Raw genomic sequence first — 24,392 nt, 5'->3', positions numbered from 1 at the left:
CAGCTCCGAGGTGGGTGTGAGTGCTGCTTCCACTCGACAAGTCAGGAAACAGGCACAGAAAGGCTAAGTGACTTGCCCGAGGTCACGGAGTGAATGACATTCTTCCACAGCCCCCGGGAAGATGCCTGGGAACTGCAGTAGTCACAGCCGCCTCTCTCTCCCCACAGCACCCAGACACACACCTGCCCCAAATCCACTACAAGTGCCCCTCCCGGCGGCTGCAATTCACCCCAGGCTACGCCAACAGCACAACAACAATGGGTAACAGTTACTGAGCCGCTCCTGAAGGCCAGACCGTGTGTTCCGTGTTCGGAGCACTGCCCATTGATTTATTCATTTAGTCCTCACAACGCCCCTGGGGGAGAGGGGTTGACTGCGACTGTTCCCATTTTACAGATGAGGAAAGCGAGGCACAGAGAAATCACTTGCTCAAAACCACAGCAGCTGGAATAGCGTCAAAGCCGAGATTGGAATCCCCAACAGGCAACCCATGTACCCCAGTAATGTCCAAACACCCCCCGATCATCACAGCACCCCTTCTGCCCCTCCCTCTCATGCATCCCCGTCACAGACACGCTCCTCGCTCCGCTCTCCTCCCCACTCCTGCGCCTTTCGCACCCAGTCCCCACTAGACGTGGTGTCTCCCTCATCCCACCCCATTCTCCTTGACTCCCCAGCTGCCCTCTTGCCCCTGTGGCTTCCTGAGACTATGTCCCCCCTCCTCACTCCTGTGTGTCCCCCTCTCTACAGCTTGCTCCCTGCTCCTCCAGGTCATCTGCCAGCTCCCCTCCACCCTAGCCCACCACATCAGCCCTCACTTCCCAAAGCCCTCATCACACCCTGGGGTCGCCCCTGCGCCCCCACTGTGCTCTTGCAGGGACACCCCACGCCCCCTTTCTCAAGTGTCCTCCTCAGATTCCTATGACCTCTCCCCCCTCCCTTTCCCTCATCCTGCCCACATCCTCCTGCACCTCTGTATGAACCCCACTGTGTCCCCTCTGTATGAACCCCACTGTGTCCCCTCTGTATGAACCCCACTGTGCCCCCTACGGCACCCTCAGCTCCTCTCATACTCCCTGGTCCCCCCCCCCCCCCGCCGCCCCATTATCCGTGAGAGCCTCTTCCTCCTTCTGCATCCTCAGCTCACTCCATCACACACCTCTCCGCCTCCTTCCCTTGCAGCTGCATTTCATTTACATCCCCTGCACCCTCGGTCTACGCTGCCTAAACCCCACCCCACCCCCCTCACTGGTCCTGCATCCCCTCCTTACCCCATTGCTCCGCACACTCCACGCGCCCGCCATGCCCCAGTGTCCCGTTACCCCCACTTCAGCGTGTGCCGTTCCACCCTGACACCCTCCCGCCCGGACCGCTAACCCCACCCCCTGCTCCAGTCTTGCTACCCACGCAGCACCCCATTCATGATCCGCGCTGCTGACTACCTGCCCGGCAGGAACACACACAATGCTCTCCCCCCCCCCCCCCCCCCCCCGGCCATCCCGCGGCGACCCCAGGGGCCTCGGAGCCCGGTGGCCGGCCGGCTCTTGTTCCCTGGATCCCACCCCGCGGGGACTGCAGCAGCGTCCCCTCCCCCCGCCCCCACCCGCAGGTCCCTCTCACACCCAGGAGCCCACAGCCCAGAGCCCGCTGATGCACGCGGCGCCCCCTCTGGCCCTCAGCCCCTCCCCGTGTACCCATCTCCACGGGCACCTCCGGGGCGGGCACAGAGGTCCCCATGCAGGCGGGCGGCCCCCTTCCAGGCCGCGGAGTGGCACACACAGCAGATGCAGCTCCCCGTGCAGAAGCTCAGCCATGGCTCGGCACACGTGCCCTTCACAGCACAGCCCCCTGGGGGCAGGGAGAGGGGCGCACAGGCACAGAGACACAGAGGGCTGGGGGGGGGGAGGGGACAGGCCTGGCACGGGAGGGTGGGTGTGGGGAAAGAGCCGCAGTGCCTGGGACACACACACACACACACACACACAGTCCCCAGACAGCCTCTCTATCGCTCCAAGTCACACACAGAGACAGACGCCGTCAAACAGGGACACACAGATGGACACAGCTGGGGGGTGGGCTGGGAGCCCACCATCTCCCATCCTACCCTCTCTCTCTCTCCCTCTCTCTCTCTCACACAGCTGCAGGCCGTCACACACACACACACGCACACACACGCATGCACACTGGCACAGCCACACTGACACACGCAGTCGCACAGTGACACGCAGCGGAAAAAGCAGAGGGGAGAGGAGGCCTGGCGGGATGCGTGTGCGATGGGGGGGGGGGAGGGGTGACTGTGAATGGAGGAGAGGGGTATGAATGGGGGGACTTGCCGACTCCAGGAAGGGGTGTGGGGAAACGGGGATCAGAGGAGCAGGGGCCTGGGGTAGAGGCGCCTCCGGGGAGAGCCACTGTGGCTCCCCAAGGGGAGGGCTCCACGGGGTGGGGGCGCTGAGGGCGGCAGAAAGGGCGAATGGGTTCCAAACCCCAAAGTGGGGGGCCCGTTTGGAGGGGCTCGCTGCCGGGAAGGTCTTGGAGGGACATTGAGGGGGGCCGGGCTGGGCCTGTGACGGGGTAGAGGAGAGACTCCTGGTTGGGGGGTGCGCGCGCGGCCCCAGGAAAAGGATGAGAGGATGGAGAAGAGGCGCCGAGAAGGTGAGGGGAGACGGGGGAGGAGGGGGCGACCCGGGGGCGAGGAGGAGGCGGGAGGGGGGCACCAGCGGCGGGGGAGGGTCGTCCCCGCGCCGGGCCCAGCCGGCAGGAGGGAGCGCTCGTACCTGTAGATGTACCAGACGCTGCGCCGCCGGGGCCCCAGGGCCGGCCAGCTGGAGGAGAGCGCGGGGGGCGGCTGCGGCAGGGAGCCCCCGCTGGGGCCGCCCCCGAGACCCCCGCCGCCGCCGACCGCAGACAAAGCCATCGCCGCCGCGGCCCTGGCCCGGGTCCGGGTCCGGGTCCGGGTCCGGGTCCCGGCCGCCCCCGCCGCCGCCGCCGCGTCCCCGTCCCCGCTCGGCCGAACCCCCGTGTCCGGGCCCCCAGGCCCCGCCTCATGCTGACCCGCGCCGGGAGGGGGAGGGGGCGCGCACCCTCCCGCGGTGGGGAGGGCAGGGCCGGGGGCTCACATGCCGGGGGGCGCGGGGCGCGGGTCGGGCCGCCGCGGGAGCGCAGGGGCCGCGGACGCGCCGGCTTCAGCACCGCGGACAGCTCCGGAGGCGGCGGCGGGCGCGAGGCTTAACCCCTTGGCGTCCTGCGCCCGGCGGCGGCGGCGGCGTTGGAGGGGGCCGGGCCGCGGGGGAGGGGGCCAGGAGGGGAACGCGGGGCCCCCTTGGCGGGAGAAGGGGGAGGGGCGAGGCGCGGGGGGGGAGGGGGAGGCACTTCCGGTCTGGGCCCCCCCCTAACCCCCTCTCCCTCCAGAGCCCTCCCGCGCAGGTGCAGAGCGAGGGAGAGCGGGAGAGGGACACGCAACGCGCACAAGATGCCTCGAGCCCCGCGTGCAGGGACGCGCTGACCCAGCCCACTTCCAGGGCAGGGACCCCGCGGTGAGAGAGGCCCCGGGAGGGGGCACGCAGCCCCCCGCCACAGGCGACATACCGAGCACCCCAATACAGTCTGCAAGGGCCGGGAAGGGAAGGTCAGGACATTCAGACCGGGCCCCAAGGCCGAGAGACAACCCTCCCCCAAGAACCCCAGGCGGAGGGACGCACACACTTCCCCTCCCTGGGACACACGGGGGAGGAGGGAGGGCGCAGAGGCCACAGGCCGAGGGGCCCCAACCCCCAGCTCCTGCGGGATGCAAGACGCACACATGGGACAGGACAGGCCACCACAGAAAGGGTCGGGCAGGGCAGGGCAGGCAGGAGGCTCCGACACACCACACACCCCCCGCAGCGCATTCCAGGGGCACAGGAAGTGGAGAAGGAGGGGAGGGGAAGTTCTGGACAGGACAGTTGAGGGCCAGAGGGACCACCCCCATCGGGCAGGCGGGGCCAGCGGCCCCCGGACCAAGGCCAAGGAGAGGCCCAGGGAGACAGTGATGGAGACAAGAAGCAGAGGCTGATGGGAGCCTCGGGGAGGGGAGGACCTCCATACTCACCCGGTGCCCAGAGCCGGACACGTGCCAGGCGAAGACGCACAACGGTCAAGCGCCTCTGACACTTGGGGCGCAGGGTGGCAACCCAGCCCCACCCTGTCTCCCCACATTGTCATTCCTCCTCCTCCCCACCCCACCCCATCCCCACTGGCAGGACACAGACACGGAGGTTTGGACACATTTAATGGGAGGATGCTACGAACAAGGAGACCCTTCCCTGATGGGGGGGGAGGGGAGGGGCAGGGGAGGGTGTCATCTTTGATGCCCAATTAGGACCACCCTTCCCCCACAGCCTTGCCCTTCCGCAGGCCCAAGTCCTGGAGTCCTCCCCTCCTAGGCCCCCTCCCCCAACACCCCAGGCCCTGAGCTGCGGATCAGACGGACGGATGCAAAGGCATGCACACGACTGTATGTGCTGATGCGCCCGAACGGGGACATGCACGGAGAGGGACAGGCGTGTGCAGGGACCCGCCTGCCCGCACGCCGCCAGCGGACACACTGCCGTCTCTAGAAACACCTGCCCTCACTCTCAGACGTACAGACTCAGGGAAACACAGATGCGCAGAGCCGGCTGCACCGCTGGCCTCGCCGTGCAGCCATGAGCGACAGCCCCCAACGCACCCCTCTCCGCGGGCCAGGCCCTCTGCCCAGCGCGGACACGCACAGGGCTATCCGTCCAGGGGCCTGCAGCCACACATGCGTGCGGACACGTGCCATGCACACCCACAGAGACACATGGGCAAGAACACACTCAGGGAGACCACACAGGGGCGCTGGCCTGTGGGAGACGTTCACGCCCCGGAAACCAGCTCTGGTCGTGCACACGCACACACGGCCACACACCCCCAGGCACCCCTTCCTGCCATTCCTGACCCCGCCCTCCGGCCCCCCCTCACCTCACCGGGCCAATCCCATCCATCAAGCTTCAGAAGCAAGTCAGCCAGCAGCCAGGAGGGGAAAGGTGTCAGTGTGCCCCCTCCCCGCCCCCACCCGCCTGGCCCGGCTCCGCCCACACCCAGAGCGAGACATGGGATGCACGGGTTTCCACTGCACATGAATGCACAGAGATGGGGCACATGAAGGGCACATGGGGGGCCTCCAGCCAGCCAGACACACAGACCCAGGGCCCCCAGGCAACGCCCCCACTCCGCCGTGTCCACCCCACTGGTGGTCGGCCACCCCGGGGCTGAGCAGTCTCAGTGGCTGCCAAGCAAGGCAGGTTGGGGGACCGGGCTGTGTGGTCAGAAGCTAACTCGGCCTTGCCCCACCCCTGCATCAAACTTGGGAGGGAGCAGATGAGAAAGGGGGCTTGGCGGTCGTGGAAATATCTTAAAGGCGGAGGGTGAAGGGAGGCAGGGGGCACCGAGGGCATAAGGACATTTACCTGGGGGCATCAAAGCTGTCGTAGGAGCCCACGGTATAATGCCGGAACAGCCTCTTGGCCTTGTCACTGCGGCTCTCTGCAGGGGGACAAGGGGTGGCCTTGGCCCTCATCCTCGAAACCACAAGCCCGCCCCCAGCCCTCCTGGCCTGAGCCTTCCCCCTTCCCCCCAGCACCCTCCTGTCGGGAAGGGAAGGGGAGGGGAGGGGTGGGCTGAGCAAGCACCCTGGGGTACATCGGAGGCAGCCCGGGCTCCCCCATACCTTGCTTTCCCTCCTGGGAGCGGTTGGCCACCTCTTCCAGGCAGTCGGAGGGGAACCAGCCGACGCGACCTTTGACCTGGCCTTCCCAGAAGCCTCCTTCGCCGATGCTGAGCACTGGGTGGGGAGCAGGAAATGGAAACGTTTCTCCGTGTCCGCGGGGTCCCTGCCCCAGCGCAACGATGTGCAACCTTCCCACGATTCCCGCCCCCGGCACGGGGAGCAGTCCCAGGCCCTGGCCCGGAGCTCGGCTGGGATACACCAAGGTTGTGGGTTCGATCCCCGGTCAGGGCACATGCAACAATCAACCAATGAATGCTTCAGTAAGTGGAGCAACAAGTCCTTCTCTCTCTCTCTCTCCGGTCCTTCCTCTCTCTAAAATCAATAATTAAAAATGCTAAATAAAATAAATGTCCGAGGAAGGGGTGAGGGAAGCACGTCTAGGTTTCCGGACCCAATGGGGACCCCAGAGGCCCCGGGGAAGAGGGCGTGTCCATGCCACGGCTCCCGGGTAGGGACCCGTCCACAAGCGGCCCTCATCCCCCCCGGGAACCGGCCACAGCTCAGCTGTTCTGTCATTTCCCTAAACCCCCCCAGGCAGCCCCATCCTCGCCCCCCCCCCCCCCCACCTCCCACAGTCTCCTTGCCACTTAATCTTGTGTCATTTGCTCCCAGGCCCTGCCCCTGCCTGTCTTTGCCCCCCCTCCCCCCCCCCTCACCATCTAGAAGGGAGAAGAGATTAGAATCACCTCTTTTCTTCTCTCTACCCCACAGAACTGGAGGGCCTTTCCTGCCGGTCCTCCCTCTACGCCCCCGGCACCCGGTGAGCAATAGCCTGTGCCACACCTGGCAGCCTTGCCGGGCACCGGCACTCAGCGATGGACGGGCGGCAGGGACGGCGCCTGCTTATCCAGCTCTCACTCTGAACCAGAGCCCTTAGAGGGGGGTTCCTTTTGTGACCCCCATTTTACTGGTGGGAACACTGAGGCTTGGGGATCCGAGGTCATGGGCTCAAGGTTAGACGGCTTGTAATGGACAGCTCTGTCCGCTTCCCGGGGGAACGCTTTTAGTCAGGAAGGCTGCCACCTCCCCGTCCAAGCACTGGGCTCAACACGCTCCTCACTCCCACCAGCATTTTCCCCGGTTCTGTCCGCACGCAGCCCCCCCTCCCCCCAACACACACACCTCCCTCGCTCAAGCCGCACGCCCACCCTGACAGGCAACGGCGGGTTTCCCCGTGTCTCCCCGTGTTGTAGATGAAGAAGCTATCGCTGTAGCAGAGAAGCCCCTCGCCCAGAGGAGGCGCCCGTCGTGCTAGGATTTGAGTCGGGCCATGTGATGCTTTTCCCTGCACAAGCCGCCTGCACAGAGCATCTGGGAGGTGACACCGAGACGCTCAAGGTCGCGGGAGCACGGGAGATGGGGTGACAGGAGTCTGGGCTCTTGGCTGGATCTGCCAGACCTGTGGGTAGCCTTGGCATCAGCCATGGCTTCACTGAGCTGAGATTTATTTAGGGCCGGTCGTGAGTCAGGCATCGGAGCAGACGCTGGGTGGAGCCAAGGGACACATAAATGTGGTTCTTGCCCTCACGGAGCTTCCACACGGGTGCCCATTGGAGGCGGGAGTCTGCCAGTGACCTCGCGATTGGAAATCGAGGTTAGCACGTACGGGAAAAAGACAGGGTGTCCAGAGACAGGCAGAGGGGGGCATATGCATCGGATGGTCAAGGGGACCAGGAGGGCGTCCCAGAAGACAGGACCTGGAGGCCTGAGGATCCTAGGAGCGGAGGAGGCAGGGAGAGGGAGGAGGGGCTGTCCAGGCAGAAGGAACAGCATGTGCAAAGGGCTTGGTGTGGAGAAGCGTTTCGGGCATTTGAGGGATGGCAAGCAGGACACGGTCCCTGGGATCTTGTGGGTGAAGAAGTGGCAGGAGATGAGGGGGGTGGATGGGCAGGGAGGGCCTTGTAGGCGGGGCTCAGGCCCGGGGCTTGGATCCTGAGCACACAGGGAGCCTCGCTACCTCGTTGGGAGGAGGCGAGACTTGGGACATCGTGGCTGTGGGCACGCCCGGAGGCAGGAAAGTGCCTTTTAATGAAAGGGAAGGAGATTGGAAACAGGGCCGTGCGTCCTCTCCCTGAGCCCTAGGATTGGGCTTGCAGTTCAGAAAGACGCATGGAGGATACCGCCCAGGGCCCTCTGCCTGCCCGGAAGGCCCCTCACACCTGCCCCCAGTTTCCCTTTCTTCTTTCTCACCTCAAATCACAGTCCAACCACCGCCCCCCCCCCCCCCACACACACACACACACCACACACACTTCCTGTCTCTCTCTCTCTCTTCCCCACCCCCTGCACGCTGCCTCTGGAGGCACTGCCTGGCCCCCACCATTAGCTCTTGCATTCATTCATTCATGTGTTCATTCATTCATTCGTTCACTCATTCATTTGTTCATTCATTCATTCATTCATTCACTCATTCATTCATTCATTCATTCAGCAGATGCACATTCAGGCCTCCGGTGTGCTCCACACGTCATGAAGCCGGGCCCTTGCGACCCAGAAACCAATCCCCTGTGACCTCAGCTTCAGGAACTCAGGCCGTGGGCAGACGGACCACAAAACAGATGCAATCACACAGCCCGCCTGATGCCCTGATCCCTGGCCCACGCACACTCTCACCCGTGGGAGGACCCGCCCAGCTTCCCCAGGTGGCCAGGGTCTCTCTCCTCTAAGTGCCAGGAGAGGGGGCCACTTATGACACCCACGGCTGTACTTGTTACGTGTGAAGCATCGTTCTACGCGCTTTACGGGAGGTGATTCCTTTCTTCTTCCCAAGGGTCCCATTTTATAGATGAGGAAGCTCAGGTCCAGAGAAATCATGTGCCTGAGGCCACCCAGCCAGGAGGGGGTGGGGCCAGGACTGAATCCCAGCAGCCAGGCCCTCAACCGCTATCCTACTCAGCTCCTTGGCAGCCTGGAGCTGGGCTAAGAGTCGCTCCCCAACCCCGTGTGAACAACACACCTGCAGCTTCCCGTCTCCAAACCCCATGCTGTTCATGATGAGTGGAGCACACCGGAGGCCTCAATGGGCATCTGCTGAATGAATGAATGAACGAACGAATGAATGAACAAATGAATGAATGAACGAACGAATGAATGGATGAACGAACGAATGAACAAATGGACGAATGAATGAACAAATGAATGAATGAACGAACGAACGAATGAACGAATGAATGAATGGACGAACGAATGAACGAACGAATGAATGAACAAATGAATGAATAGATGAACGAATGAATGAACAAATGCAGTCAGGATGCACATGGGAGGCAGTTGATCCGTGCTTCTCTCCCTCAAACAAAAAATCAATAAAAATAATGAAATCTAAACAAAACAAAACAAAACAGTCCCTGTTCAGGAAGCCCTGGGCCCGGACGGGGCTTCACACACCCGCGGTCTCATGGGAGCCAGTAGGCACCGCGTTTCTCAGAAGACCTGGCAGAGGCAGGAGGGGAAGGCAGGCGGCTGGCCTCCCGCTCCCCATGAGGCAGCGGAGAGACTGCGGGCGGGCACAGCTGGGGGCCTCGGGCCAGACGCTCCCCTGCCTGAGGCTCTGGTCCCCCAGCTGTGGGATGCATCCGCCACCCTCCTGCAGGGTCCTGAGTGAGAGACCAGGCCGGGAACCGCTCCCATGCCCAGCGGGGTGCCAGGGCCTGCGGCCTCCTGACGGCATCACCTCAGTTACCCCCTGTGCTCCTCGGGGCAGAAGGGGCGCCTCGGGGCTCTCCGCGGCCTCCAGGGTGCACGGGACAGTCTAGAGCTGTCGGTCCTGCCCGCCCTCCCTGAAGGCTCGGCTCACCTGCCCGCGCCCTGGCCCGCGCTGCCCGCTCACCTTTGATCTTCTCGCCCTTGCTCAGGGAGATCTCCCCCTCGGCCTGGGCCTGGTAGGACTTCACCGCCATGAAGGAGCGTCCGGGCACGGCCGAGTAGAGCTTCCTGCGTCGCCCGCGGCTGCCCAGGGAGCCCCCGGGCCCCCCTGAGCCCCCGGTGCCCCCGGCCGGTTCCCGGGGCGTCCCGCTGGAGCTGCATACACAGAGGGCGTGAGAGGCAGGGCGGGGTGGAGGGAGGGCGCCTCTGGGAGACAGGGGGCCTTGGAGGGGCAGGAAGAGATGGGGCATCGGGTGGGGGAGGGGGTGTGAGTGGGTGTCCCAGCGCTGGAGTCCTGGGAGGGGGGCATCTGGGGCCCCCTGGCTCCCGGCGCTGCCCCCTCCCCCAGGCCTGCAGGCCCCCCTGAGCCAGCCTCCGGAAGCTGGGCCCCGACCCCGGCCCCGTCCTGGCTGCTCACTAGTGACGCCTCCTCAGGGGTGGGGTCCAGGCCCCCTGCCCGGCATTCCCAGTCCCAGGGTCTCCTCCCTCCGGCCACAGACCCCCTCTCCCTCCTCAGCCAGCCCACCCTCCCCTCTGCCCTGAGGGGTCTCTCTGCCCCCCTCTCTCCTCTCCTCCTCCGCTTCACCTCCAGGCTCGGACACCTCTCCCCAACTCCCTCGCCAGTCCCCTCACTGCTCAGCCTGCTCTCACCTCACCCTGTCTTTCTATCTGTCCTCAGGGGCTAGAAGCAACGTTCCTTTTGGGGTGCCCCCCCCCCGGCCCCTGGTGTGGAGCAGGTGCATTTGGGACTGGCTCCTACACCCTCCCTTCCTCAAGGGTCAGGAGTGAGGCCCGGGGCCTGGGGGGACCAGGCGGTGGGTGGGTGGCTGGGGGACAGAAGGTAGACAGCTGAGCTGGCCTGGGGCGTGGTGGCTCTGAGGAGGGGATCTGGCCGAGTTGGGGGTCTGTCCCTGGGACCAGGGCTGAGCCCTCCCTACCTGGGCCGTCCACGGGGCTGCCTCTTGGCCTCCTCGGGGTGCCTCCCCCGGGATGGGGAGCGAGCCCGGGCACCCCGGGGGCTGCTGGCACTTCGGAGGGTCCCGGTGCTGAGCTTGGTGCTGGGGGCCGAGGGCTGCGACTGGCCCTGGGGCGCGGAGGCAGGGGCGGGGGCCCCCGTGGACGAGGCCCCCGGGGCGGCGAACACCATCCAGTCCGGCAGGGCCATGCTGGTGTCACTGTTGGCCCGCAGCAGCGCGGGCGGCACCGTCAGCCCGGCGCTCGGGGGTCCCCGTCGCCGGGCCGCATACTTGGGGGACTCCTGGAAGGGCACTGAGAGGGCACGGTGGTGGGGGGGCAGAGGGGAGGGGAGACAGAGGCGGGCGGTGGGGGACACGCAGGCGAGAGATGGTGAGAGAGGCACCAGGGGAGAAAGACCGAGATGAGAAAGAGTGGGGGAACCTCGCATCGCGCCCCCTACCACCATTGAGACATTCGAGGTCCTCAATCCCATCCTGGCCCCCGAGCCATGTCCTCTGACTCCCCGACCCTGCCTAGACCCTACCACGCACCCCCAGGTACCCCCGGCTCTCCCCTGGGCCCAGCCCCACCCACTCACCCACGTCCTGTTCTCGATGGTTTCGAATCAGCTCCCCCAGTTCAAAATTCCCAGCAATCACTGCCACCTGGAGGGGGGCACAGAGGGGTGGGGTGGCCCAGGCCCAGGGAGGGGGGTCAGGAAGCAGTCAGGTCCCCAGCTGGCTGCTCCCTCTGCCCGTCCCCCAACACCTTCACCCCAGAGCCTGCCCTCCCTCTCTCCCAGCTGGCCTCATGACCCCACCTTCCTGACCCCTCTGAGTTCTTCACACCAGCCCCCCCCGCCCCCCAACACCCGATCCCACAGCCCCGGACCTGGAAGGCGGTCTGTCCGTTGTTATTCTTCACGTCCTTGCTGGCCCCGCGATAGAGGAGGATCCTAGCACAGGTCTCCTGAGGGCGGGGGTCAGGGGCACAGGGTGAAGGGGAAGAAGACAACGAAGGTCACACGTGTGGGCACGGCCCCGCCCTAAGAACTTCAGACCCTGGCCGGGTAGCGCAGTGGTTAGCGTCCCATCCCCATCCGCCAAGGGTGTGGGTTCGATCCCCAGTCAGGGCACAGACAAGAAGCGAGCAATGAACCCATCCATACGTGGAACAACAAATCGATGTTTTTCTCTCGCAAAATCAATCAACCAACAAAAGAACTTGGGGAACAGTGTGATGTCAGCCTGCCCTGCCCAGGACAGCAGCCACTTGCCACGTGTGGCTCCTGAGCCCTTTCATGTGGCCGAGCTGAGGGGGGCCGCGTGTCAAACACAGGCTGGACAACTCCAAGGGCTCAGGAGCCACAAATAAAGTGAGTATCTCGAATAATGTTTATGTTGATGACATTTTACCGCGATACGATTTTGGCTACAAAGGGTTAAAAAATGCAACTGAAATTCATGACACCTGTTCCTTTTTCACTCTTTTTTTTTTTTTTAAATGTGGCTTCTGGGACATTTAAAATTACACCTGAGGCCCTAACCGGTTTGGGTCAGTGGATAGAGGGTTGGCCTGTGGACTGAAGGGTCCCGGGTTTGATTCCAGTCAAGGGCACATGCCCAGATTGTGGGCTTGATCCCCAGTGTGGGGCGGGAAGGAGGCAGCCGATCCATGATTCTCTCACATTGTTGGTGTTTCTCTCTCTCTCTCTCTCCCTCTCTGAAATCAACAAAAATATACTTTTTAAAAATAAAAAATAAATAAAATTATACCCGTGACTTGGATGGTGCTAATCCAAACCAGGGCTTCTCTCAAAAAAAAAAAAAATTCCTATATAATAAAAGGGTAATATGCAAATTGACCCTAACTGCTGAATGACCAGGAACGAACGGTTGCTATGACATGGTTGCTATGACATGGTCGCTATGACATGCACTGACCACCAGGGAACAGACGCCGAATGCAGGAGCTGCCCCCTGGTGGTCAGTGCGCTCCCACAGGGGGAGCTCCGTTCAGCCACAAACCGGGCTGATGACTGTGAGCGCAGTGGCGGTGGCGGGAGTCTCTCCTGCCTTCTCAGCAGCACTAAGGATGTCCAACTGACGGCCTAGGGAGCTGACCTAAGCTGTCAATTGGACATCCCCGAGGGCTCCCGGGCTGCCAGAGGGCACAGGCCGGGCTGAGGGACCCCCCTCCACCCCAGTGCATGAATTTTCATGCACCAGGTCTCTAGTAAATCAATAAACCAGGGCTTCCCCACCATCCTGTGCATCCAAGGAGGTGGAGCAGCATCCCTGGCCTCTACCACTAGATGGCAGTAGCATCCCCTCCCATCCTGACAACCAGGAGTGTCAGCAGACAGTGACAAATGTCGGGGGGTGAGGGGGGCGAAAGCCGCCCACCTAACCCTCACGGAGGGCTTACTACGCTGCATGCCAGGTGCTCAGCACCTCAGAGGCGGGAGCTTGCGGAATCGCCCGATGATCGCGTGAGATAGAAAGTATTGTTCCCATTTTTCAGAAGAGGAAACGAAGGCTTCCCAGGGAGGTCAAGGTCACGGGGCTGGAGCATCAGGGTTCAAGCCCAGGTCTATCTGCCCCCAGAGCCCCTGCTCTGCGAGAGCCAGAAGGAAGCGGGTGGGCACATGCCTGCCCCAGGGCCTTTGCACCTGCTGCTTCCCCTGCTCGGAATTCTCTGCCCTGCCATCTTCGCATGGCGCAAAGATTTCTCATGTCACTCACCCTGTCAAAATGAACTCTGTCCTGTTCCCTGCTTTATTTTCTTTTTTAAAAAAATGTATTTTTATTTATTTCAGAGAGGAAGAGGGGAGAAAGAGAGAGAGAGAGAGAGACATCAATGATGAGAGAGAATCATTGGTCAGCTGCCTCCTGCACACCCCACACTGGGGATCGAGCCCGCAACCCAGGCATGTGCCCCGACCGGGAATCGAACCTTGACCTCTTGGTTCAAAGGTCGATGCTCAACCACTGAGCCACGTTGGCCGGGCCCCTGCTTTATTTTTGTTTAGACACCTGCTATGTCCCAGGCATGCTTTTAAGCCTGTTTTAGATCATCTTCTTCCTCACACTGTCTCCCTGAAGTCACATTTCTATTTCATTGGTCTCCTCAGCATCCCTCCCCCGACTACACTGTCCCTTTCCTAGCAGCTTGGTTCTGTCTGTGGTGCTCACCGCCTGGAACAGTGCCTGGCCCCGGGAGAGCCGTCCGATAAGCAGGTGCTGAATGAGGGACGGTCCTCTGCCTTTGCCCGAGCCTGGCCAAACCCAACCTGTCCCCGAACCCCAGTTCAACTCTCCTCCAGCTCCCCGGATACTAACTTGCCGGAAGCCGATCCATCCTTGCTACTTGACACAGTCACTGCAGGGAAGAAACATCTGCACAGCATATGTTTCAAGGGACCTGGCGTATATGGCATACTGTTCTTAATATGTTCGCTCCCCTACTTAGCGCTATGTGTTTTAACCAAGGTCACCTCTCCGAGAAAGGTTGTTTCCCCAGGTAGGGATTTTTCCCCTGAAGTTAGGGAGGTAATAAAACCCCTTAACTAAGTGCCAGGTGGGTAGTTAATCACTTTAACTACAAACAATCATGCTTAAGCTACATAATCTTTACTCCCTGGAATGGAGATAAGAAACGCCCTAACCTTTGGAATAGAGATTGATAGGATTGGAATCAACTGTTATAAATACAGATGTAACAAGACAACAGGACACAGAACCTAGAGACAGAACCTAGAGACAGAACTAGAGAGAGAACATGGCAAAAGATCCTGGACAGAACCTGGCGACCGAACCTGGCTGGAGAACCTGGAGACCCTGACAAGAGAACCCAGACAGAAATTGGCTGGAGAACCTAGACAGAACATGGCAAGAGAACCTGACTAGAACCTGGTGACTGAACCTGGCTAAAGAACCTAGAAACAGAACCCGGCTACAGAACTTGGCTGGAGATCCTGGCTAGGCTGCTGATCAACTGAACGCTGTCTCCGTGTCATTCCTTCTTCACTGACTCCGTCCACACCTTTGGGGACCCCTGGACCTGCTGGGGTTGGACCCCAGCACTAACTGAACCGGCAGGTTCACCAAGAACCTCCTCGCTCTGACCCTCTCCGCTCCACAAATCCACCAGCGATGCTCGTAGGAGCCAGTCCTGCAGGACAAGTTCAGGGACGGCAAATCCATGGCCCAAGTCGCACAGCCTGTTAGAGGCGCGGCTAGGACTCCAACCTGGCCTTCTAACCCTTCCACTCCTACTGCTTCTCTGTTTCACCACTCCGATGGCCCAGGCCAGTCACGGCAGAGGAACGGGTGTGTGTGTGTGCGTGTGTGCGTGTGCCCGCGCACGCACACGCTGTCCCCCCACCTAGAGTGTCAACCGCTGCCAGGTGTGAGTTCGCGTGGCTGCCCGCCCCTAGCCGACACCTCGCCTGCCTAGCACACGGCCAGAGCATCAACACCAGCTCCACCAGCTCTCCCGTCTTCTCCCGGGGAACCCCGTGTTTACTGGTGCCCTAGCGCGTACCTCTCAGCTTGGCGATTATTTGTTTACGCGTCTGCCTCTTTGCCAGACTGTGGCTCCCCTCCCCCTCCCCAGGGCAGGCGCCATGCTGAGTCTGATTCATCCATCTCCCATCCCGCACACAGTCGATGCTCAAGAAACAGGCATGGCCCTGGCCGGTTTGGCTCAGTGGATAGAGCATGGGTCGGCCTGTGGACGGAAGGGTTCCGGGTTCGATTCCAGTCAAGGGTGCATGCCGGGGTTGTGGGCTCGATCCCCAGTGTGAGGCGTGCAGGAGGCAGCCGATCCATGATTCTCTCTCATCATTGGTGTTTCACGCTCTCTCTCCCTCTCCCTTTCTCTCTGAAATCAATAATACACACACACACACACACACACATATATATATATATATATACATACATATATATGTGAAACAGGCATAGTGAGGATGGGGATGGAGGACACGGCGCTGAGACACTGATTCATTCCTTGAGTCATTCAATCCAGCCTGAAGCGAACCCCTGGGCTGGGTGCTGCAGGCTTGGGGGAGAAGAAGGTGGCTGACCCATCACTCATTCATTCATTCATTCATTCACTCCCTCAACAAACATGCCTCTAGGCCTAGTATGTGCTGGGGCTTTGGGACAGCGGATGGGTCGGACTTAGCCGAGCCTTGAGCTCCCGGCCTCGACATGGACCTGACCTTCACCACCAGGGCTAGACGGGCATGCCAGAGGGCCAGGGGAGCAGAGAGTGAGGAAATGCCAGGGCCCAGCGCTGGGCCCTGGAAACGTAAAGTCTGGGAGGGCAGACAAGGGGAGAGAAGTAGAGAAAGACCTCATGCGTGTGGAGCGTCTGTTCGTTAAGCACCTGGCCAAGAGCAAGCAAAAACAATTCAGCCGCCTGGTCCTTTGCCGTTGGCCCATTTCACAGACGAGCAGGAGGAGGCCAAGGAAGGGGAGCGGCTGGCCCATCCGACTTGCCAGGAGGAATCGTTCTCCTTATTAATTCCTCATCTTACATTTCCCCTGCTCAAATGAATGGTGTGGTTTCCACCTCCTGACTGGATCCTGACTGATAACGGTTATGATAATGACAATAATTATTATTATTACAGCTGCCTTCCAGGGATGAGCACTTAATATACGGGATCTTTTATCCCCTTCAATCAACTGATGCCATTCCCAAGTCAGGGAGAGGACGGAGCCTCCCAGAGGGGACAGGGCTTGTTTGGGGGCCTCCCCTGGGCTGCCCCCAGGCCATGCAAAGGGGGGAGGGGGGAGCCAGGGGGCTGGGGCAGAGGCCGTGTCAGGGAGCAGGAGAGACAGAAGCACCGCACCACCACCCCCCCCCCCCCCCGCCCGAGTCCCCCCTCTGCAGGCGCCAAGCAGACTGCGTGCTGGGTGGCGGTGGCTACCTGCCAATCCCAGCTCTGCCAGTGCTGGGGAGGCACAGGGGGCGGGGCTGTTTTGGAGACAGGCAGGGGGGAGGGGAGAAGGGGCTGTGGACCAACAGCGGTGGCCACGCCCTGAGCGACCCTGGGGGGACAGGCAGGGAGCCTTTGGAAGTGGGTGGGGAGACTGAGGCTCAGAGGGGCTCCCGCCCAGGACCGCCTGCCACACAAGTAGCAAGGGGCTGACCATCAGGCCGAAAGCGCCAGCTCCTGCCAACCCAGCTGGCCCAGAGGAACTGAGACCCTCTGCCAGCTCTTTGCAGATCGCCTCCATGCCTGAGGGAGCCCACCCACTGGTCCTGAATTGCTGCCATTTATAACACACTGTCCCCGGGGGTGCGGGGGCAGGGGCGGGGTGCCCCCTCTCCAGCGGCTGGGGCTTGGCCTTTCCTCTGCCCCCTGCAGGGCCCTCCCCACGGGCACTGGTGCTCAGCAGGCGCTGTGCTGGCAGCTGAAGGGAGACTGTCCCGTCTGGTGATGGTCCCGACTCTCTCCGTCCTGGCCATGCCCCGGCCCCGAGCGCCCTTTCTCCCCGCTTTCTACTCAGCTGACACCTGCTCACCTGGGCACAGGTGGCACCAGCCTGGAGCCCGAGCCCACCCGTGGGCTCCCGCAGGGACCTGGATCCCCGTGAGCTCCCACTGCGCGCTCTGTCCGGCTCACTCACTACCTGGTCCTCAGCACCCAGTTCCGGGCCTGACACAGGGACCATGCTCAGTAAGTGCTTGTTGGATGGATGATGGATGGACGGATGGATGATGGACAGATGGATGATGGACGGACGGACGGGCGGAACAGAGAAGGGGCAGAGAGCGCAGGGAGGCCAGGGCTGGAGCCGGGGCCGTGCAGACCTTGTTGTAGAGGGCGCAGATGTGCAGCGCCGTGTTCCCCGAGGCGTTCTGGGCTCCGGGCTCAGCCCCGTAGAAGAGCAGGTGCTCCAGGTGCTGGGAGTGACCCCGCTGGCAGGCCTGGGGGGACAGGAGCCGCAGGGGCCGGTTAGACCCACGGCCCTGCTCCCTTCGGACCCTGTTCCCTCTTGGCGACCCCGGTCGTCGCCTCACCTGTCATTCCGAGGCCCAGGCGTCCGGCCTGGCCGCTCAGAAGCCCCAGGAGCCGTCCCCGCCCATGTTCCCTCGGGGTTCCGGTGTCGACACCCCCATCGCTTCCTCTTTGGGGGCCCTGTGCCCTGACCTCCACCCTCCGTGAGGCCCCTAGCATCTGATCCCCAGCCCCTCGGACCAGGGTCCCTGATCCGTGCCCCCCTGTGGGCCCAGGCACCCTGCCCCGTGCCCAGCGCGCCCCCCGCCCCCAGCCCAGGCGGGAGCACCTGGTGGATCTCTTGCCAGCCGTTCTCATCAGCCACGCCCAGCTGGGCCCGGTTGTACAGCAGCAGCTCGCAGCAGCGGGGGTCGCCCCCCACCATAGCCGTGTGGAACAGAGGGGTCAGCCCCCGGCGGTCCTTATAGTTGGGGGAGCCCCCGAGATCCAGGAGTGCCTAGGAAGGGAGACAAGGCAGACAACAGTTGTGGGAGGACTGGCTCGTCCTGAAGAGCCAGCCGGGCGGGGAGTCCGGTGACCTCCACTGGCCAAGGCCAAGCTCAGTTCTGATGCCCTGTGCGACCTTGAGCCTGGCCCTTGCTCTCTCTGAGCCTCTCCCATCCCCAGTGAACCATGAGGGGACTGGGAAGAGGCCTGCAGACCAACCTTCCCCTAGGCCAGTGGTCGGCCAACTGCGGCTCGCGAGCCACATTCGGCTCTTTGGCCCCTTGAGTGTGGCTCTTCCACAAAATACCACGTGCGGGTGCACATGTACAGTGCGACTGAAACTTCGTGGCCCGTGCGCAGAAGTCGGTATTCTGTGGAAGAGCCACACTCAAGGGGCCAAAGAGCCGCATGTGGCTCTCGAGCCGCGGTGTACCGACCACTGCCCTAGGGCCTAGGGGGACGTGGGATGAGCTGTAGAGGGAACGCGGGGCCTCGTGCCCACCTACTCGGTGGGACGGCCGTGGGGACAGATGACAGAACTGAGTCTGGCCCCAGGAGGCCCCTGGCCAAGTGGGAGGTGTTACTGGGACCAAGATCCCAAGGATGGGGCCCAGGAGGAGGCCTTGGGAAGAGCGAGTTTGGGTCAGGGCCAGCGGGCCAGCCTCTCGGGGGCCAGGGGCCCTGGGGGCAGGGAGGGTCCATTCAAGGGACCCCTCTGGGCACAGAAGGCTGGAGGCATCTAGTGGTATCAGGACAGGGTTGGCGCGGCCCTGTGGGAGGACGGCCCACTGGGCGCCGTCCAATGGCACGCTCTGCGGCCGCGGCCACGGTCACAGCTGCATTGCCCAACTCAGCAACCACACGTGGCTAGAGAGCCCAGGAAGCCCAAGGTTTTTGTTTTTAAATATATTTCAGAGAGGAAGGGAGAGGGGGAGAGAGAGAGAAACATCCATGATGAGAGAGAGTCACTGATCGGCTGCCTCCTGCACACCCCACACTGGGGATGGAGCCCGCAACCCGGGCATGTGCCCTGACCGGGAATCAAACCGTGACCTCCCGGTTCAGAGGTCAATGCTCAACCACTGAGCCGCACTGGCCGGGCACCAGAAGCCTAAGTTTTGAGTTTTGTTCACTTTAGTCCATTTAGATGTAAACAGCCCAGGTGGCTAGTGGCTACTAGAACTGACAGGTCAGGTCTGGATCTGGGGGGAGGGCAGGGCACTGGGGGACATACGAGGGTCTGTGGGTTCCAGGGTATAAGAGGCTTGTTGGCAGGAGTTTGACTACGTTTGGGGTTCTTTTTCTTTTTAAATATATTTTTATTGATTTCAGAGAGGAAGGGAGAGGGACAGAGAGCTAGCAACATCAATGATGAGAGAGAATCATTGATTGGTTGACTCCTGCATGTCTCCCCCCTTCCCCCCTACTGGGGATCAAGCCCGCAACCCGGGCATGTGCCCTTGAACAGAATCAAACCCAGGGCCCTTCAGTCCGCAGGCCGACGCTCTATCCAATGAGTCAAACCAGCCAGGGCACGTTTGGGGTTCTTCAAAAAGGGGTTGGAGAAAGGGAGGTGGAGGGGGGCCCGTTAAGCTGGGCCACCTGTGGATCTGGGCGTTTACCCACAGCTGCGTATCTTTGGGGGTGATCTATCCTGGCCTGTGTGTGAAGAGGGCTCAAGCCCCCTCGGGAGGGGGTGGGAGGAAGGGAATAGCAGCCCTGGCCGCGTAGCTCAGTTGGATAGAGCATCATCCTGATACCCCAAGGTTCTGGGCTCGATCCCCGGTCAGCCACACAGAAGAATCAACCAATGAATGCAGAAACGAGTGCGACAACACGTCGATGTCGCTCTCCAATCGATATATTTAAGAAAAAGGGAAGAGCATCTTAAAATAAGACTGTGCAAGCTGACTCCGTGGATGTACTTTGTGGGTAGATGTGGCTCCTCTATTCGGGCGGAGGGGGCGTGTGCTTGGGGAGTGAACGCTGGGCTGGGAAGGGTAGAGGGGGCTGTGTTTGCAGGTGTGTGTGGAGGAGGGTCTCTACCCCTCAGGGACACAGGGACAGGGTGCTGCTGGGTCAGAGGGGGTGGGGGACACCGAGTATCTGGGTGTCGGGAGAGTCGTGTCATCTACCTGGGCCCAGGGGAAGGCCCGTGTGACGACCAGCTGTAGCGGGTCCTGAGCTGGGAGGTGGCTGCACCTGGGGCCTGAGCGGGGATCTCAGACCGGTGGGAGGCGTGACCATGGAGGGGGAGGGGGAGGGAGGGTCCGGGGCAGTGATGGCGAACCTATGACACACGAACTCATTTTTTTTGGTTGATTTTTCTTTGTTAAATGGCATTTAAATATATAAAATAAATCTCAAAAATATATGCCTTTGGTTTACCCTGGTTGCAAAGATCAAAAAATTTCTCTATGTGACACGGCACCAGAGTTAAGTTAGGGTTTTTCAAAATGCTGACACGCCGAGCTCAGAAGGTTCGCCATCGCTGGTCTGGAGCCATTTGCCGGGGACAGTCTGTGTGGGAAACACGGCAATTTGGGGGTGTCTCGGATCTGCGGGAGCGTCCTGGGGGGCTGGCGCCTCACCGTGAGAGCCAGGCAGTGGCGGGCACACGCGGCCTTGTGCAGGGCTGTCATGCCATCCCGGGCTCGGAAGTCGATGTGGGCCCCGCCCAGGCACAGGGTTCGAATCACGTCTACGGAGCCTTCCGTCTGGGCAGCCAGCGTGAGGGGGGTCTCTGAGGGTGAGACAGCCAGTCACATGCAGCCCCCAGGCCTGGTGCTGGGCGCCTCCCTGGAGCCCCTGACCCCGTCCCTACCTCCTGAATCCGAGTCGTGGTAATTGGGGTCCAGCCCCTTGTCCAGCAGCCGCGCCACCTTGTCAGACGTCCCGAGCTGCACGTATTCCAGAAACTTCTTCAGTCCGGTCTGGGTCGTGGACAAGAGAGAGGACAGGCCCGTGAGGGAGCCGGGGGTAAAGCTGGGGTCTCCGGTGAAATACACAATGAGCCACACAAGGCATTGGGAGTCCCTAGTAGCCACTTTTTAAAAAAAGAAAGGGGGCCCTGGCCGGTGTGGCTCAGTGGTTGAGCATCGACCTATGAGCCAGGAGGTCACGGTTCGATTCCCGGTCAGGGCAAATGCCTGGGTTGCGGGCTCGATCTCCAGTAGGGGGGCGTGCAGGCGGCAGCTGATCAATGATTCTCATCACCCATGTTTCTATCTCTCTCTCCCTCTCCCTTCCTCTCTAAAGTCAATAAAAATCAGTATAGATACGTTAAAAATAAATAAATAAAAAGAAAGGGGCCCCTAGCTGGTTTGGCTCAGTGGTTGGAGCATCGGCCCTTGGACCGAAGGGTCTCAGGTTCGATTCCCAGTGAAGGGCACACACTTTGGCTGCAGGTTCCCCAGCCCCGGTGCGAGCATGTGTAGGAGAAAACCAATCGATGTGTCTCTCTCACATCAATGTCTCTCTCTCTCTCTCTCTCTCTCCCCCTCCTCCCTCCTTTCCACTCTCTCTAGGAATCAGTGGGAAAATATATCCTTGGGTGAGGATAAAAAAAAGAATAGAAAGGAAAGGAAAACAAAATACAGGGAACAGCATGGCTGGATAGCTCAGTAGGTTAGAACATGGTCCTGATACACCAAGGTTGTGGGCTTGATCCCCGGTCAGGGCACATACAAGAACCAACCAATGAATGCATCAGTAAATGGAACAACAAATTGATGTTTCTCTCTCCCTTCCCCACCCCCCTTAAATCAACCAATAAATAAATAAAACTTTTTAATTTTAAAAAATGCCTTGGCTGGTGTGGCTCAGTTGGTTGAGGGTCATCCCTTGCACCAAGAGGTCACAGGTTCAGGTCAGTGCACGTGCCCAGGTTTTGAGCTTGATCCCCAGCAGGGGGCGTGCAGGAGGCAGCTGACCAATGTTTCTCTCTCATCCATGTTTCTTTGAAGTCTGGCATGCATTTCACTCTCAGAGCCTGGCTAAGCGCGGGGACCCACTACACTTGCACGTGCTGGGGAGCTGTCTGTGGCCGGTGGCTCCCGCAGCGGACAGCACAGGTGTGGAGGGGTGGAATATTGGGGGGAGGACTAGGCTGAATGCATGCTGGCGGGAGATGAGGAGGAATCCCCAAATGACAAGGATCCTTCACTTCACTGTTTTTTGTTTTTAATATGTTTTATTGATTTTTTTTACAGAGAGGAAAGGAGAGGGATAGAGAATTAGAAACACCAATCAGCTGCCTCCTGCACACCTCCCACTGGGGATGTGCCTGCAACCAAGGCACATGCCCTTGACCGGAATCTAACCTGGGACCCTTGAGTCCACAGGCAGACGCTCTACCCACTGAGCCAACCGGTTATGGCCACTTCACTGTTTTTTAAAATTTTTTTTTTTTTTTATTGATTTCCAAGAGGAAGGGAGAGGGAGAGAGAGAGAGAAACATCAATGATGAGAGAGAATCATTGATGGACTGCCTCCTGCACGCCCCCTACTGGGGATCGAGCATGCAATCTGGGCATGTGCCCTGACGGGGAATCTAACTGTGACCTCCTGGTTCATAGGTCAACGCTCAACCACTGAGCCACACTGGCCGGGCTTCGCTTCACTGTGGACCAAAGCAGCCCCCTCGTCCTAGCTGGTTTGGCTCAGTGGATAGAGCATCAGTCTGCGGACTGAAGGGTCCCAGGTTCGATTCCGGTCAAGGGCATGTACCTTGGTTGCAGGCACATCCCCAGTGGGGAGTGTGCAGGAGGCAGCTGATCGATGTTTCTCTCTCATCGATGTTTCTAACTCTATCCCTCTCCCCTCCTCTCTGTAAAAAATCAATAAAATATATTTTAAAAAAAACAAAACACAAAAAACAAAGCAGCCCCCTGGCTTCCTCCCAGCTTTTCGGGACCAGCAGAGACACATGGTCCGAGCACGGGAAGGCAAGGGGCCTGGAGGACAGAAGTGGCTGGGGACGGGCATCCCTGGACCGGGTAGAGATTAGGCCATGGGATTGGGGGACTCGGGGAACCTACGAATCAACCCCAGGCAGAGGGGCACTGGGCGTCACAGTCCAGGCTGAGGAGGGTGAGGGACCCTGCATGGGTATGAGGGACCCAGGAGGTGGGACAGGACAGTCCAAGCATGAAGACGGTGGGAGCCAGGCAGATGCGGTGTGGGCCGGGGCACAGGAATGAGGGGCACAAGGGGAGGTTCAGGAGTTACGATACGGGGAGGGGGGGCTGGGGGGCTGTCCTGGCAGAGGAACAAAAGGGTCGAGGGATGTGGAGGGCTGTCAGGAAGAGGTGGGGGAGGCAGGGGCTGGGGAGTGGGCTCCGGGCAGGGCACAGGGAGATGGGGGGGGGGGGGCAGGTGCCAGCAGGGTCCTCTCACCTTTGTGTGCAGCTTGGCCAGCTGCTTCTCGTCCAGGTTGGTCTGTTTGTAAACGCGGGTCTTGTACCGGAACTGAGGCGAGGGGCGGGGGAAGGGAGGCAGAGGCCAGAGTCAGGGCCTGGGGAGGAGGCCGGACTCCCGCTGAGCTCAGGGCCAGGGTGCAAACAGCCGCGGCCTGGGCTGGGTGGGCAGAGGGGCACAGGCCGGCTGTGGGGGCGCAGACCGGCTGTGGGGGCGCAGGCTGGCTGTGGGGGCGCAGGCCGGCTGTGGGGGCGCAGACCCGCTGTGGGGGTGCAGGCCCACTGTGGGGGCGCAGACCCGCTGTGGGGGCGCAGGCCGGCTGTGGGGGCGCAGACCCGCTGTGGGGGCGCAGGCCTGCTGTGCAGACTATCAGGGAATGATCTCAAACACCTGCTAAAACTAGGAATCCTTCCCCAACGTGACGGGCGAGGAGAAGCCTGGAGCTGGGACGTGACTTCCCCAAGGCCTCTCTGCCGCTCAGAGAACCGACGGTCACTTGGACTTGGGCCTCTCTGACTCTTAGGTGGTTCTCAGGGGCCCGGAGATCCCGAAGGTTCCTTGCTCAGGTCTTGGCAGGGAGGGAAACGGGGTGGGGGGGGGGGGCAGCTGTGTGGCGGGACACGCCTCCTCTCACCTGGGAAGGCTGTGGGGCTCACCTCCAGGTAGGGCACCCCCTTCTCGAAGGACTGGGGGTACTCCCGCAGCAGCCGCTCCTCCTCCAGGAAGTTGGCGTCGCGGCCCGAGGTGGCGGGCTGGAACAGGCCGTAGTTGAGCACGTCCTGCAGGCTCTCGCTCAGGGCGCAGAGCACCTGCTGCTTGGCCGTCCAGATGGTGGCGTCAGGGTTGAAGCGCAGACATTTCTGGGGGGGAAGGGGGGCGACAAGGCCGCAGGGCGGGGCC

General features: G+C 61.3%; 1 protein-coding gene across 2 annotated transcripts in view; it reads right to left on the bottom strand.

Moving 5' to 3' along the window:
• Window positions 1-24,392, bottom strand: part of SHANK1 (SH3 and multiple ankyrin repeat domains 1) — a 52,593-nt gene that overhangs the window by 25,311 nt on the left and 2,890 nt on the right. For both annotated transcript variants that reach the window (XM_036296209.1, XM_036296210.1), the window contains exons 3-14: window positions 24,149-24,352; window positions 23,472-23,543; window positions 20,899-21,007; window positions 20,666-20,817; window positions 17,917-18,084; window positions 17,441-17,557; window positions 11,504-11,581; window positions 11,211-11,277; window positions 10,594-10,924; window positions 9,621-9,811; window positions 5,732-5,845; window positions 5,472-5,547 (exon numbers count right to left, since the gene is read on the bottom strand). In XM_036296209.1, the coding sequence (XP_036152102.1) occupies window positions 5,472-5,547; window positions 5,732-5,845; window positions 9,621-9,811; window positions 10,594-10,924; window positions 11,211-11,277; window positions 11,504-11,581; window positions 17,441-17,557; window positions 17,917-18,084; window positions 20,666-20,817; window positions 20,899-21,007; window positions 23,472-23,543; window positions 24,149-24,352 (1,679 nt within the window). The remainder of the gene's footprint in view (window positions 1-5,471; window positions 5,548-5,731; window positions 5,846-9,620; window positions 9,812-10,593; window positions 10,925-11,210; window positions 11,278-11,503; window positions 11,582-17,440; window positions 17,558-17,916; window positions 18,085-20,665; window positions 20,818-20,898; window positions 21,008-23,471; window positions 23,544-24,148; window positions 24,353-24,392) is intronic.

Source organism: Myotis myotis, unplaced genomic scaffold (assembly GCF_014108235.1).
Source record: "Myotis myotis isolate mMyoMyo1 unplaced genomic scaffold, mMyoMyo1.p scaffold_m19_p_28, whole genome shotgun sequence".
Lineage (NCBI taxonomy): Eukaryota > Metazoa > Chordata > Mammalia > Chiroptera > Vespertilionidae > Myotis > Myotis myotis.
This window is presented reverse-complemented; position numbering and strand designations above follow the sequence as displayed.